General features: G+C 43.9%; 1 protein-coding gene across 2 annotated transcripts in view; it reads left to right on the forward strand.

The window, feature by feature from the left end:
- The window catches only part of ZNF462 (zinc finger protein 462), a 93,453-nt gene extending 80,633 nt beyond the window's left edge, over window positions 1–12,820 (forward strand). For both annotated transcript variants that reach the window (XM_068974530.1, XM_068974531.1), the window contains exons 10-12: window positions 6,800–6,932; window positions 11,152–11,275; window positions 12,611–12,820. In XM_068974530.1, coding sequence (XP_068830631.1) covers window positions 6,800–6,932; window positions 11,152–11,275; window positions 12,611–12,818 — 465 coding nt within the window. In that variant the 3' untranslated portion in view covers window positions 12,819–12,820. The remainder of the gene's footprint in view (window positions 1–6,799; window positions 6,933–11,151; window positions 11,276–12,610) is intronic.
- Window positions 12,821–13,082: the final 262 nt, after the last annotated feature.

Genomic DNA, 13,082 nt, shown 5'->3' on the forward strand with positions numbered 1-13,082 from the left:
CTGTTGAAGCCTGGCTTGGAGAATTTTGAGCATTACTTTGCTAGCATGTGAGATGAGTGCAATTGTTGTGTGATAGTTTGAACATTCTTTGTCATTGCCTTTCTTTGGGATTGCAATAAAAACTGACCTTTTCTAGTCCTGTGTCCACTGCTGAGTTTTCCAAATTTGCTGGCATATTGAGTGCAGCACTTTCATAGCATTATCTTTTAGGATTTGAAATAGCTCAACTGGAATTCCATCACCTCCACAAGCCTTGTTTGTAGTGATGCTTCCTAAGGCCCACTTGACTTTGGATTCCAGGATGTCTGTTTCTAGGAAAGTGATCACACCATCGTGGTTATCTGGGTCATGAAGATCTTTTTGTATAGTTTTTCTGTGTATTCTTGCCACCTCTTGTTAATATCTTTTACTTCTGTTAGGTCCATATCATTTCTGTCCTTTATTGTGCCTGTCTTTGCATGAAAAGTTCTCTTGGTATCACTGATTTTCTTGAAGAAATTTCTAGTCTTTCTGATTCTGTTGTCTCTCCCTGCTATTCTTTGGAGCTGTGCATTCAAATGATTATATCTTTCCTCGTCTCCATTGCCTTTCACATCTCTTCTATTTTCAGCTATTTGTAAGGCCTCCTCAGACAACCATTGTGCCTTTTTGCATTTCTTTTCTTGGGAATGGTCTTGATCACTGCCTCCTGTACAGTGTTACAAACCTCCATCCATAGTTCTTCAGCCACTCTATCAAATCTAACCCTTTGAATCTATTTTTCACTTCCATTGCATAATTGTAAGGGATTTGATTTAGGTCATACCTGAATACTCAAGTGGTTTTCCTACTTTCTTCAATTTAAGTCTGAATTTGGCAATAAGGAGTTCATGATCTGAGCCACAGTCAGCTCCTCTGTTTTTGCTGACTATCCAGAGCTTCTCCATCTTTGGCTGCAAAGAATATAATCAGTGTGATTTCAGTATTGACCGTCTGGTGATGTCCATGTGTAGAGTCTTCTCTTGTGTTGTTGGAAGAGGGTGTTTCCTATGACCAGTGCATTCTCTTGGCAAAACTCTGTTAGTCTTTGCCCTGCTTCTTTTGTGCTCCAAGGCCAAATTTGCCTGTTACCTCAGGTATCTCTTGACTTGCTACTTTTGCATTTCAGTCCCCTGTAATGAAAAGGACATCTTTTTTGGGTGTTTGTTAGTTCTAGAAGGTCTTCTAGATCTTCATAGAACTGTTCAACTTCAGCTTCTTCAGCTACTGGTCGGGGCATAGACCTGGATTACTGTGATATTGAATGATTTGCCTTGGAAATGAACAGAGATCATTCTGTCGTTTTTGAGACTGTATCCAAGTACTGTATTTCAGACTCTTTTGTTAACTATGATGGCTACTCCCATTGCTTCTAAGGGATTCTTGCCCATAGTAGTAGATATAATGGTCATCTGAGTTAAATTCGCCCTTTCCAGTCCGTTTTAGTTCACTGATTCCTAAAATGCCGATGTTCACTCTTGCCGTCTCCTATTTGACCACTTCCAATTTTCCTTGATTCATGGACCTAACATTCCAGGTTCCTGTGCAGTATTGTTCTTTACAGCACCAGACTTTACTTCCATCACCAGTCACATCTGCAACTGGGCGTTGTTTTCACTTGGCTCTGTCGCTTCATTCTTTCTGGTTTTATTTCTCCACTCTTCTCCGGTAGCATATTGGGCACCTACCAACTTGGGGAGTTCATCTTTCAGCATCATATCTTTTTGCCTTTTCATACTTTTCTCAAGGCAAGAATAGTGAAGTGGCTTGCCATTGACCTCTCTCCAGTGGACCACCTTTTGTCAGAACTCTCTACCATGACTTGTCCAAAGAGACTGTCTTTTCTCCAGTGTATGTTCTTGCCTCATTTTAATTGATCATAGGTACATGAGTTTATTTCTGAGCTTTCTATCCTGTTCCATTGATCTGTATTTCTATTTTTGTGCCAGTGCCATACTGCTTTGATGTCTAGCTTTGTAGTATAATTTGAAGTCAGGGAACCTGATTCCTCCAGATCCATCTTTCTTTCTCAGAATTGCTTTAGCTATTCAGGGTCTTTTGTGTTCCCATACAAGTTGTAACATTTTTTTGTTCCAGTTCTGTGAAGAAAAATGCCATTGGTAATTTGATAGGGATTGCACTCAATGTGTAGAATGCTTTGGGTGGTATAGTCATTTTGACAATATTGATTCTTCCCATTCAAGAACGTGGTATAGCTTTCCATCTGTTTGTCTCTTCAGTTTCTTTCATTAGCATCTTATAATTTTCAGAGTACAGGTCTGTTGTCTCCTTAGGTAGGTTTATTCCTAGGTATTTTATTCTTTCTGATAATAAATGGAGCTGTTTCCTTAATTTCTCCTCCTGATCCTCGAATGTTAGTCTAAAACATTTCTGTGTGTTAATTTTATATTCTGCGATCTTACTGAACTCATTGATGGATTCTAGTAGTACTCTAGTGGCATCTTTAAGATATTCCATATATTGTTTTCATGTCAGCTGTAAACAGTGACAGTTTCACTTCTTTTCTAATTTTGATTCCTTTTATTTCTTTTTCTTTTCTGATTGCCATGGCTAAAACTAAGCATGAAAGCCTTATATAGGAAGGCTTACTACTGCATTTTTAATAGTGAAAAGCCAGAAATAACCAAAGGTAAACTCACATGGGAAGAGTCAAGTAAACTATAACATACTCAGTTGACAAAGTATTTTGTGGTGATTGGATGTATACCTATATTAAGTGTATACATATATTAAATAGATATATACAGAGATTGATATTTATGTCATACCAGGCATAAAAAAGCAGTATTGTACATCATCTGTGAATAGAGAATAGAGATCCAGAAATATAACAACTTCTTTGAGTTTTTTTCTGTTTGCTAATTTTTCATTGTATATGTTTATGGGAAAGAAAACTATATTAAATGAAAATGCAGACACCTAGTAATTAGGAGGTGAGAACTGTGCCCACTTCAGTCTGGACACCTCGCTGGCCAGTGCAGATCTGGCTCAGCTGCGGGGTGTCTGTCTTCATGGAGTTTGTTCTGTTGGGGAGGCAGGCCAGAAGATGTTAATTACTGAGTTTATTTTTAATTGAAATGTAGTTAATTTACAACATTGTGTTAGTTTCAGATGCACAGCAAAGTGATTCAGTTACACATATATATATATTCTTTGCTACAGGATATTACAGGATACTGACTACAGTTCCCTGGGCTATGTAAAAGGGGAGGGCAGGGGAGGCTGTTGTGGAAGCCTCGAGCAAGGATATTTAACCAAGGAGGAATTGAGGGAAAGTCCCCCAGGTGCAGTGACATTGGAGCGAGGCTGGTAATGATAGGCTGAGGAGGAACCACATCAGGGAGGCAGCCTGGACAGAGTTTCACCTGGAAGTTATGGCCTGTGCAGAAAGAGGCCCCAAATCAAGAGATTGGCCTTTTCCAGGAGCCTCAATAAGTTTGGGATTGTGGGAGCAAAGGGGAGTCAGCTTAAGGGAGAGGGTGGGCCAGAATGGAAGATGATAATCAGACACATAAACCACAATAAGAAATTGGGGGTTTATCCTCAGGGCAAGCAGAGATTGACATGAGCAGATTTAATTAAAAAAAAAAAAAATATTCCCTCCATTCAACCGCACTGGACGGATAGATATAAGAGGTGGTAAGAATGTACACAGGGAATCTGGCAGGAGGGAGGGAAGGGACAGAGGCTCAGAAATGCAGCCAGAAGGCTTCCTTTTGTATGAAGATGAATCCTAGATTGCTACTTTGGAGATTAAAGGTATAGTAAGAACTCAACCCTATAAAGAATTTTTAATTTAAAATCTTCTAATTACATAGCAAAAAAAAATCATTTTTATTTTTAAACAAAGATTTTAGAAATCTTTAGGACAAATACATCCTAGGTGAGCCCCTTGGGTGAATGTTATACCATGAAAATGCCACGCACTCCTAAAATTGTGCAAAATCCAAAATGCTAACAGTTTTCCTGTAAAAGGAGAAGAAAGAGGAAGGCGGAAAAGAAAAAATAACATTTGGTTTGGTGACAGATCTCCTTCTGTCACTCTTCAGTTCCTTGATAGGCACAGGGCCTGGCACACGGCAGGGCCGCTGGGAGTCCTGAATGAATGAATCAGTGAATGAATGAGCCCAAACTGCTGGATTAAGGAAGGCGCTTGACGATTGTTTTTGGCCTTTCTCAGTCTCATTATTTTTGTTTCCTGGCAATGCCCACCTCTCCTGCCCATTCCACATGCCTGTAGCTAACCTGGCTGAAAGTGGGGGAAAAGTGATAGGAAAAGGCTGCCCCTTTAAGTACCAATCATTTCAAAATATTTTTTCTTTGCATAATTCAGAATTAGGCCAGTTGGAATCTTGCCTCCTTTTCCTAAAAAAAAAAAAAAAAAACCTGGCAACCCAGAAAACTTTTATTCAGATATTTGTCATAAATGCTATTTGATTAAAATGTAGACTTTGTGGTAAAACATAACTTCATAAATATGCATTTATGATGCTTCTTATACACATTTCCAAAAGCCAAAATTGGAAAAGGCCACATTCCCAGAAACGGAAAGGGAAACCACAGTTTGGTAAACTGTTGTGTTTCGGATACTATGCAAGGACACTGAGGCCATGTATGTTCAGAGTCCTGTGGTTCATGGCAAACCCTAAACTTGAACTCAGCTCTGTCTGACTTCAAAGCTCCTGCTCCTTGTGCCCTCCCTTTTTGCTTGTTATAAAAATAAATATTTTTAAAATCTGTATAGGTCTGTAGGCATGAGGACAGTAGATAAAACCCTAATTAGAAAGGCAGTCTAAGCAAAAGTCCTTTGCTTGACTGGTACCGTGAACTCTTAGAGGGAAGAAGAGGAAGAAAGATTCTAACTGGGCTTCCTCCTCTTCACCATACTCTTGACCGTAGTCTGTTCAATTGCTCAGTCGTGTCTGACTCTTTGCGACCCCGTGAACTGCAGCACGCCAGGCTTCCCTGCCCTTTACTGTCTCCTGGAGTTTGCTCAAACTCATGTCCATTGAGTCGGTGATGCCGTTCAATCTTAATCTAATCATTTTTAAAACTTTTTTTCATGAGCAAACAGGAATTTGCCTTCCCTCAGGGTTTCGTGCTGTGATCATTGAAGACCTCTTTTCCACCCTCATCCTGAGCTGTTTTCCAAGTCAACTGATTTCATTCTTAGAGTTGTATCAGTGGATTGTTTCTCTAAGAGAGCTTTTTATCTCGAGTTTTCTTCCTCGTTTTCAACGCTGCCGACCCGACCCCCACCCTCACCCCCCGCGCACACGCATGGCGTTGTGGGGACATGTATTATGCTTTCTCACAGGACTGTCTGCTGGCCCTTATACACTGAGGCTCTCTGTCGTGCATTTGTCCCAGTTGATGGTGTTTCCATCTGCCAGGCATATGGAATTGGTGGTGCTCAGCACATCTTTGTTCCAGGCTAGTCCCAGGGAATATTTTGGAACCGTCGTGTAAATTCTCCTTATCATCTCCTGCACCCTCATTACGTGCTATCTCTACTGTAGCAGCTATGGAAATCTGCCTTGGAGTCTAATTAATGAAGTCTGTCTTCCCTCTTCAACTCAAAACTCTATGCCTCTGGAGGCCAGAACTGGGTCTCATTTATCTTCATGGGCCCCTCCCTTGGCCCCCACCAGGGAAAGCATGGACCCCATCACCGTGCTGGTCTGAGTCATCTTGTTGGCTTGGCTTCTGTGCATGCAACTGAAGAAGTTTGGAAAACAGATTAATTGAAGAGGGGGGGCTTTGTGTGCTACCATTGTTATGAGAACCCCAAATAGAATATTCCCACGGAGTTTTCACGGGGTGAGTTTTTATTTCTCTTGGATGGTATTTTTGAAGCCAGTTTGGAGTCCCACATTATTCTAACCACATTTTATGTAAACACAAATCAGCCACAGTTAACACTTTAAAAGAGTTTTTAGGGATTTGTCATCTAGATTTTTCTCAGATAATCCCAGCTGTGATAAACAGGCTGTGGTCAGCCTCAGAAACAGTAGTAACACTAAATAATAACAATACTGTCTGACACTTAAACTGGAGTTAGGAATTGAGCAACTGTCATTTGGTCAAAGCTGGGACAGCCCCACAGCCCTCCAGGTTGTGGTGGAAATGCTGGGACTCTCTCTGCTAGTTTTCAGGTTACTTACAGAGCCACTTTCCCTCCAGATATATTTGAAATTTGGGCTTCCCTGGTGGCTCTGATGGTAAAGAATCTGCCTGCCAGTGCAGGAGACATGAGTTCACTCACTGGGTCAGGAAGATCTCCTGGAGGAGGAGATGGCAACCCACGCCTGTATTTTGACCTGGAGAATTCCATGGACAGAGGAGCCTGGCAGGTCACAGTCCATGGGGGTCACAAAGAGTTGGACACGACTGAGCAACTAACACACACACATGAAAGGTACATCCTTGAATTAAACTCAAAAAACATTTATTGGACATCTATTCTATACCTCAGGCTTCATGAGACTTGATTATCAGCTAACTGCAGTTCACGTTTCTAACTCTATTTGGTAAGGAAGCTCTGGTATTGACAGTGCCAGTGAAAATGAACATGGGAGCAGAAGACAGATGTGCCTGTAAGAGGGCCAAAATGAAGAAAAGGACCACTTAGGCACTGGTGTAATTTGGTCCTGGTTCTAAAAACACACCGATAGGAAAATGACACTGGACAGCTCTGTCCTCCAGGGAGAATGGCGTTCAGTTGAGGTAGGTGATTCCACTGTTTTTGGGTCTTTTTCAGGTAAGCCGAAACTTTGAGCTGGTTGGACGGGTTAACTTGGATCAGCTGGAGCAGATGAAGGAGAAGATGGAGAGCTCTAGCAGTGACGATGAAGACAAGGAAGAAGAGATGAACAGCAAGGCTGATGACAGAGGTTGGTTCCATCCCTGCCCCCTGAGCCCCAGATGGCATCCAGCCTGGCCGTGGGGAGACAGAAGGGAGGCAGAAGGTTGTTGGAGGAGGAACAGAAGGAATGATCCTTCTTCGTTAAGTAGCAGAACAGACTGGCTGCAACACGTCAGGGGCCATGTCTTTGTAAACTATTACCAGCTAGAGAAACTCCAAGGAAAACAGACGTTTTCTCTTTAACTGTAGATATACATTTGTTAAAAAATACATGGCGATGATTTGTTTTTATTCAGGAAAACTGTTATCTGGGGAATCTGCAGAGTAAGGACAGACAGCAAGATGGATGGCCCTGTAAAAGCTATCGAGGAATGTAAATGAATTTCCAGTTGAATGCATATTTAAAATTGCTGCTGCTGGGGTGGATTTTGCTGGGGATAGGGGGAGGGAGCCACAGAGGGCTTGAGCCTGAGGTCCGAACCCCTCCATGTGTCCTTCTGCATGGCCCTCCTCTTAACCCTCTGGCTTCCTGCTTTTGCTTTGTAAAGAGAGAGAGAGGAGACCAGTGGCATTTGACTGTCTTTACAGGGGATAGTAGGCAAAGTTTTGAGGGACTTTTGTACTTTTTTTCAACTTTCTGTGATTCCATAATTATTTTCAAGATGAAGTTTTTTGAAGTATATTTAGTTGTAGACATACATTTACATGATCTAGAGTTGGTATTCTGTATTGTTGAACATAGAATATTGTGGAAAAACCAAGATACTACATAAAGAATATAGGTTGGGATATCTTACTGTAGTTATTGCAGACCTATCAAAAGCACATGGATAACCTAAACCTGAGAAATAAATACGATGTCATCCCACTGAAGAGGAGAATGATATCAGTTGCCATTGCGGAACATCATTATGGGCCAAGCCCAGTGTCAGTGGTTTTTATTTAATCTTATATACGGTTAGAGGGCTCTGCAGTTGGTCTCTATGGATTTGGCTCCCAGTTCTGCTGCTTTTTAGTTATATGACTTTGGGTAAATTGTTTTATTTCCTGCACATTCATCATCCTAATAATAACAACTTCCTAGGGTCACTTCCTTAGGGTCACGTAAATCTTAAATGAGATAGCACACAAATATTATTAGTCCAGTTACTGGAACACAGTCACCACTTAATGATAAAACCCTGCAGTGTAGATGGCATTAATTGACATTTTACAAGTAGGGAAATAAAAGCCCAGAATATGTAAGAGCGTGTTCAAAGTTAAAACGAACACACTGGAGGTTGGGTTTAAGTCTTCCGGCTCCAAAGGAAAATGTCTTTACATACTATACCACGTCCCCTACCCTCTGTGGATGTTTTTCATTGATGGGAGCCTGGCCCTGAATTCTGTCAATCCAGTGGTCTTTGGAGCCTCATTGTAATGCTTCCTTTTGTGGAATTTCTTGGTTTTTCTTCCTAGTTAGTCTGCCAGCCTAGAAAGCCAATTTGGTCATTTTCTTCCAAGGTTCTCCCTCTTCGTTTTCCTGATTTTTCCTGACTTCCACCCCATCCCTCCATGTTTTATCTCTGCTATAGCAGGAAACCACAGCTAAGTGATGATCCAGTTTGGCTTCTGAACCCCCGTGCCTGTGGTCAATGGATACATAGAGCACCCAACACCATATAGACTGATTGCCCTTGTAAAGTTATGACTTTTATTAATAGGGGGCACAGTGATCTATTTCTTACAATGGCTGTGATTCAAGAAGCATGGGTTTTAAATTTTCTCTTCTTTCTTAAAAAGCATTTCACAAGTATGTCCTTAGTGATGAATTCTTTAGCGTCGTCTGTGCACTGTTACCGGAGTTCCCTCAAAGAGGAAGCACGTGGCAGAGGGCGCATGGGCTCCTTGTCTTCACAGGGCTCTGTGCCCCATCATTCCTCCCCAGGAAATGAATTATCCCTCATTGGAGACCGTGACTTTTTAATCTCTAGAACCAAGCATGCATGGTTTTACAGGTTATAAGCATTGCAGAGGCAAGAAGCCCTGTTAGTCCTCCCCTCCCCGGTGCCACGTCCAAAATAATAGCATAGACGATGAGAAGGAAGAGAGGGCCGCTAAATGTGCACGGCACCAGCCATGTTTCCTTGACCGCCCAGCTGCCCCCTCGCACGGGCACTGTGGCATCAGACCAGGTCAGCTCAGTTTGCCTGAGAAGAACTTCATGGTGTCTGATCGCTTCTCCCTAGAAAGCACAGCCTCCACATTCGTGAGCCTTAACCGCATGGGGAGAAAAGACTGGGGGTTGGAGAAGCCTGTGTTCCTCTCTCAGAGGGTGGGGGATTTACATGGTAACTTCCAGTCACGTTACTGGGGAAAACCTTCCCGACCCCCTCGTCGATTCTTGAAAGAACAGCCTCCTTTGTCTCATCGCCTTGGAATCAATTTTCCACCATCTAGGTGTATTCTTGCCAACAAGAAGAAACGGCACACAGTAGCCTCGGGGTGTTTTTGCCAGACGTTCTGTCTTCCAGGAGTAGAGAGAGCGGGAGGTGGCGTTAGCACAGCTCTGGGGCTAATGGAAGCCATTTGATGTGTGACAGGTAATGATTGGCCTCCTCCTTTGAGGATGAAACAGCATGAGCCGTTGGAGAGAATAGATGGTTGGTTTCATGTTTCCTCAGGGTAAGCAAGTGAGTGTGCCAGGAGCAGGCCCCCTCGTTGGCAGCAGAGACCCTCGTCAGGCGCTCCGTTCCGGGGGCTCATGTCCTTGGGGCTACCCCGTTGCCAGCGTGCCTTCCCAACACAGGAAGGCCTGGTCAAGCCTGACCAAGGCCACACGGCAGGTCCTGCCTCAGAAGGCAGCTCGGAGGGACTTTGAAAGGGAGGAATCCAGGCCTGAAGAAATCAAAATGCGCCCAAGCAGTGTCCTCCCACCCCCTCTCATTATGCAGTTGGGAGGAGTCAGGAAGGCATTCTGTTGATTTCTTGCCCAAGATAATCCCTGCTAAGGAATTAATGCGCAGAGCAGATGGTGCTGTCTCATTTCCAATGAAAAGAATCAAGGAAGATAGTCTGTGCAATTATTTTTAATGGCTTGTGTGGTGATCTTCTTAATTTGTGAGAAAATGTTTCATCTTTTGTTCGAACTGGCCCCATTCACAGTGCTTTTTGTGCTGCAGATGAAGGCAGCTCAGAGACACCTAGCCTGTTAACATCATCCTGAGGATTTTATTTTTCTATTAGATGGAATATTTCAACCAGGAGACACCTTCCTGTAACACCTCGTGAATCCAGGCACATGGTGATCAGAGGGGCAGAGATGAGCAGCGTTTGTCTGTGAGCCCTCACTCTTCAGCATGGCTGCAGAGCCGTCTAGGTCCTGCTGTTTATTACCCACGTGAAGATCTGGCCCTCTGTGCTATAATGAAAGACATATGGGCTTGGGACCCAGGATAACACAAAGGCCATATAAGCTCTCCTCTTTGAGGTTGCCAGGAGGCAGGGCTTCCAAACAATTAGCCAGTCAGTCCCCATTTAGCAGGACCCTCAGGGCTGTGAGGAAGTAAAATGATAGTCGGCACTTGATTACAACAGACCTGTCCAGAAAGGCGTCTGCACATCCCCATGTTCAAGAATACACCGATGGAGGGCAGCTGGCCAGACCCCATTACTAGCTGAGGACGTGCTTTCACATTCCCGTCTCCCCGTCGTCCGGGATCCGCGTTCCTGCTTTCGGGCGTCGTTTAGTGCTTGCAGCCACCCTGGGAGGTGCAGATTAAGATATCCATGGCAGAGGGCCACAAGTGGTGAGCCCTCAGCTTTCCCTGGAACGTGTGGAAACCTTGAGGTCTTCTACAACGTGACCTGGCCTTGGGGCTTTCAGGAGCCTATGTTCTTGTTAGTGAGTGGAGAAAAACTGTGTTAAATAGGAAATGAATAGGTGCTAAACTGTGAGGCACCAAGACAGAGCGCCACGGGAGGGAGAGATGTGATAGAAGAAAACGCTCAGATGCCATTGCAATGAACAGAAGGGGTTCTTAAGACAAACTCGGGTTATTGGTGACAGAAACAGTTGAGAGGTGAACAGAGGTGGGGATGCCTAGGGCGTGGGAACAGTTCTCGAGAGTTTCAAGAAACAATCCTTTGGTGAAAGGCCAGCAGGAGAAAGAGTAAGGAATCTGGAAATGGGAGGAGGCTCCTAATGAACGTAGACGTCTCTCCTGCCCCTCCAGCTCACAGGTAATACGCCTGCTTTCTCCTCACAGATCTCTTGAGATTTTCTGACCACGGGGCTGCTATCAACACCGAGAAGCGTTTTCCGTGTGAATTTTGCGGACGGGCGTTTTCCCAGGGCTCTGAGTGGGAAAGGCACGTGCTGAGACACGGCATGTAAGTCCCGTGAAGGCCTTCGCTCATCGTGCGAGGTGGCGGTGGCTCCCGACAATACGTAGACCCCTCTGTGTCACACTTCCCGGTCCGGGAGGAGAGGCAGTTGGTCACGAACTGGGTTTCTCCCTTTCCGCTGGTTTTTAAAATGGTCACCCAGACACGAGTCACAGGAGGAGAGATCGTCTTTACGAATGACAGATCCTGCTCAAGCCCTCGTGTAGAAGTATAGCGCTCTCTCCAGCCCGTGTCCCTTCAGCTTTCGTTAGCATGACGTTCTCTGTAGAGCGTGGACCGGGGTCCAGAGATCTGGCTTCTGTTCCTGCCTCTGTGATGACTCACTCCCCGAGTGGCCTTGAACCTTCCCACGCACCTCTTGGTGCCTTCAATGCTCTGCCTCGGGGACAGAGCCCGCTTCTGCCTGCCTCCCAGGTAGGTGGGAGCACACCTGCAGAACACTCCTAAGACCCTTGAACATAACACTGTCCCCTAGACAAGGCACTTCCAGGCCAGGAGACGTTGGGATAGCCTAGGAGTTGGTCCCTTAAGCAGAAAATGCCCCAGAAATAGGTAGTATCTAAACTTCAGAGAATGTAACTAAGCTTCCCAGAATATAACTAGGATGAGACATGGGTCTCATCTTCAGGTTCTTGCTTTTTGTTCATTTCTATGGGTCTTTCCGTTACCTCTTTAGTCCCCGAGTTGCGCTTTTAGTCCTGATAGGTATAGCAAATCTGCATTTTCTAGGTTCCTCTGATAGATCTGAGCATAAGACAGTTCTTGCTATGACCACTTACGACTGTATTGTTCCCAGTATAGGAGGAAACTTAAGATCATTATGTTGCTCTAGAAGCAAAGAATGATGTGATCAAAACATGGTATAATAATGGATAGGGCTTCCCTGCTGGCTCAGATGTTAAAGAATCCTCTGTCTGCAATGCAGGAGACCCAGGTTTGATCCCTGGGTTGGGAAGATCCCCTGGAGAAGGAAATGGCAACCCACTCCAGTATTCTTGCCTGGAGAATCCCATGGACAGAGGAGCCTGGCAGGCTACAGTCCACGAGGTCACAGAGAGTCAGACATGACTAAGCGACCAACGTTTTCACTTCCTTTTCATTTTTATAGGTTCAGATTTTTAATAAGATACCAGAAATATATGAGCTGAGTATAACAGATAGCAGGGATAAATCACTCACAGTCCAGTCAATTTGTCTGTGGCACTTGTAAGATCCCCAAGACCTTTTTAGGATCAGAGATATAAGAATATAAAAAAATATTTTTTTTAACTAGGAAAAAGTACATATACTCACCTGTCACTCCCATGAATGTTTTCCCAGGGCATTGAATGACACCAAGCAGGTGAGCCGAGAAGAAACCCACCTGAAGGGTAACATGGAGGACAGTATTAAGATGCCCTCTATAGAGGAAAAGGAAGATGATGGAACAATCGGGATAGACTTTTCCTTAAAGAACGAACCAGTAGCCATCTGTGTCGTAGCTGCTGACAAATCTCTCCTGGAGAATGCAGAGGCCAAAAAAGAATAAGCATTTGGTGAAATTCTTAATCACCCCTTACTTGAACCATGATGAAAAAGAAAAGTGGGAGGGCCAGCTTGGGCTGAGAAGGGGGGGGACAGAAAAGAGAAGACAGAACAAAGCTGCTTTTTAGGACTGAACAATCTATTTTCAAAGCACTGGTACCTGTGTGAGTGAGTATGTAAATTAAAGTTATTTAAATGGTTGGAATATGTGGCTCCTTTTCCATCACTACATCTTTCCTTCCGGATCTTCATCGTGGAAGTTTCGTTT

Source organism: Capricornis sumatraensis, chromosome 6, assembly GCF_032405125.1.
Source record: "Capricornis sumatraensis isolate serow.1 chromosome 6, serow.2, whole genome shotgun sequence".
NCBI classification, from domain to species: Eukaryota; Metazoa; Chordata; class Mammalia; order Artiodactyla; family Bovidae; genus Capricornis; species Capricornis sumatraensis.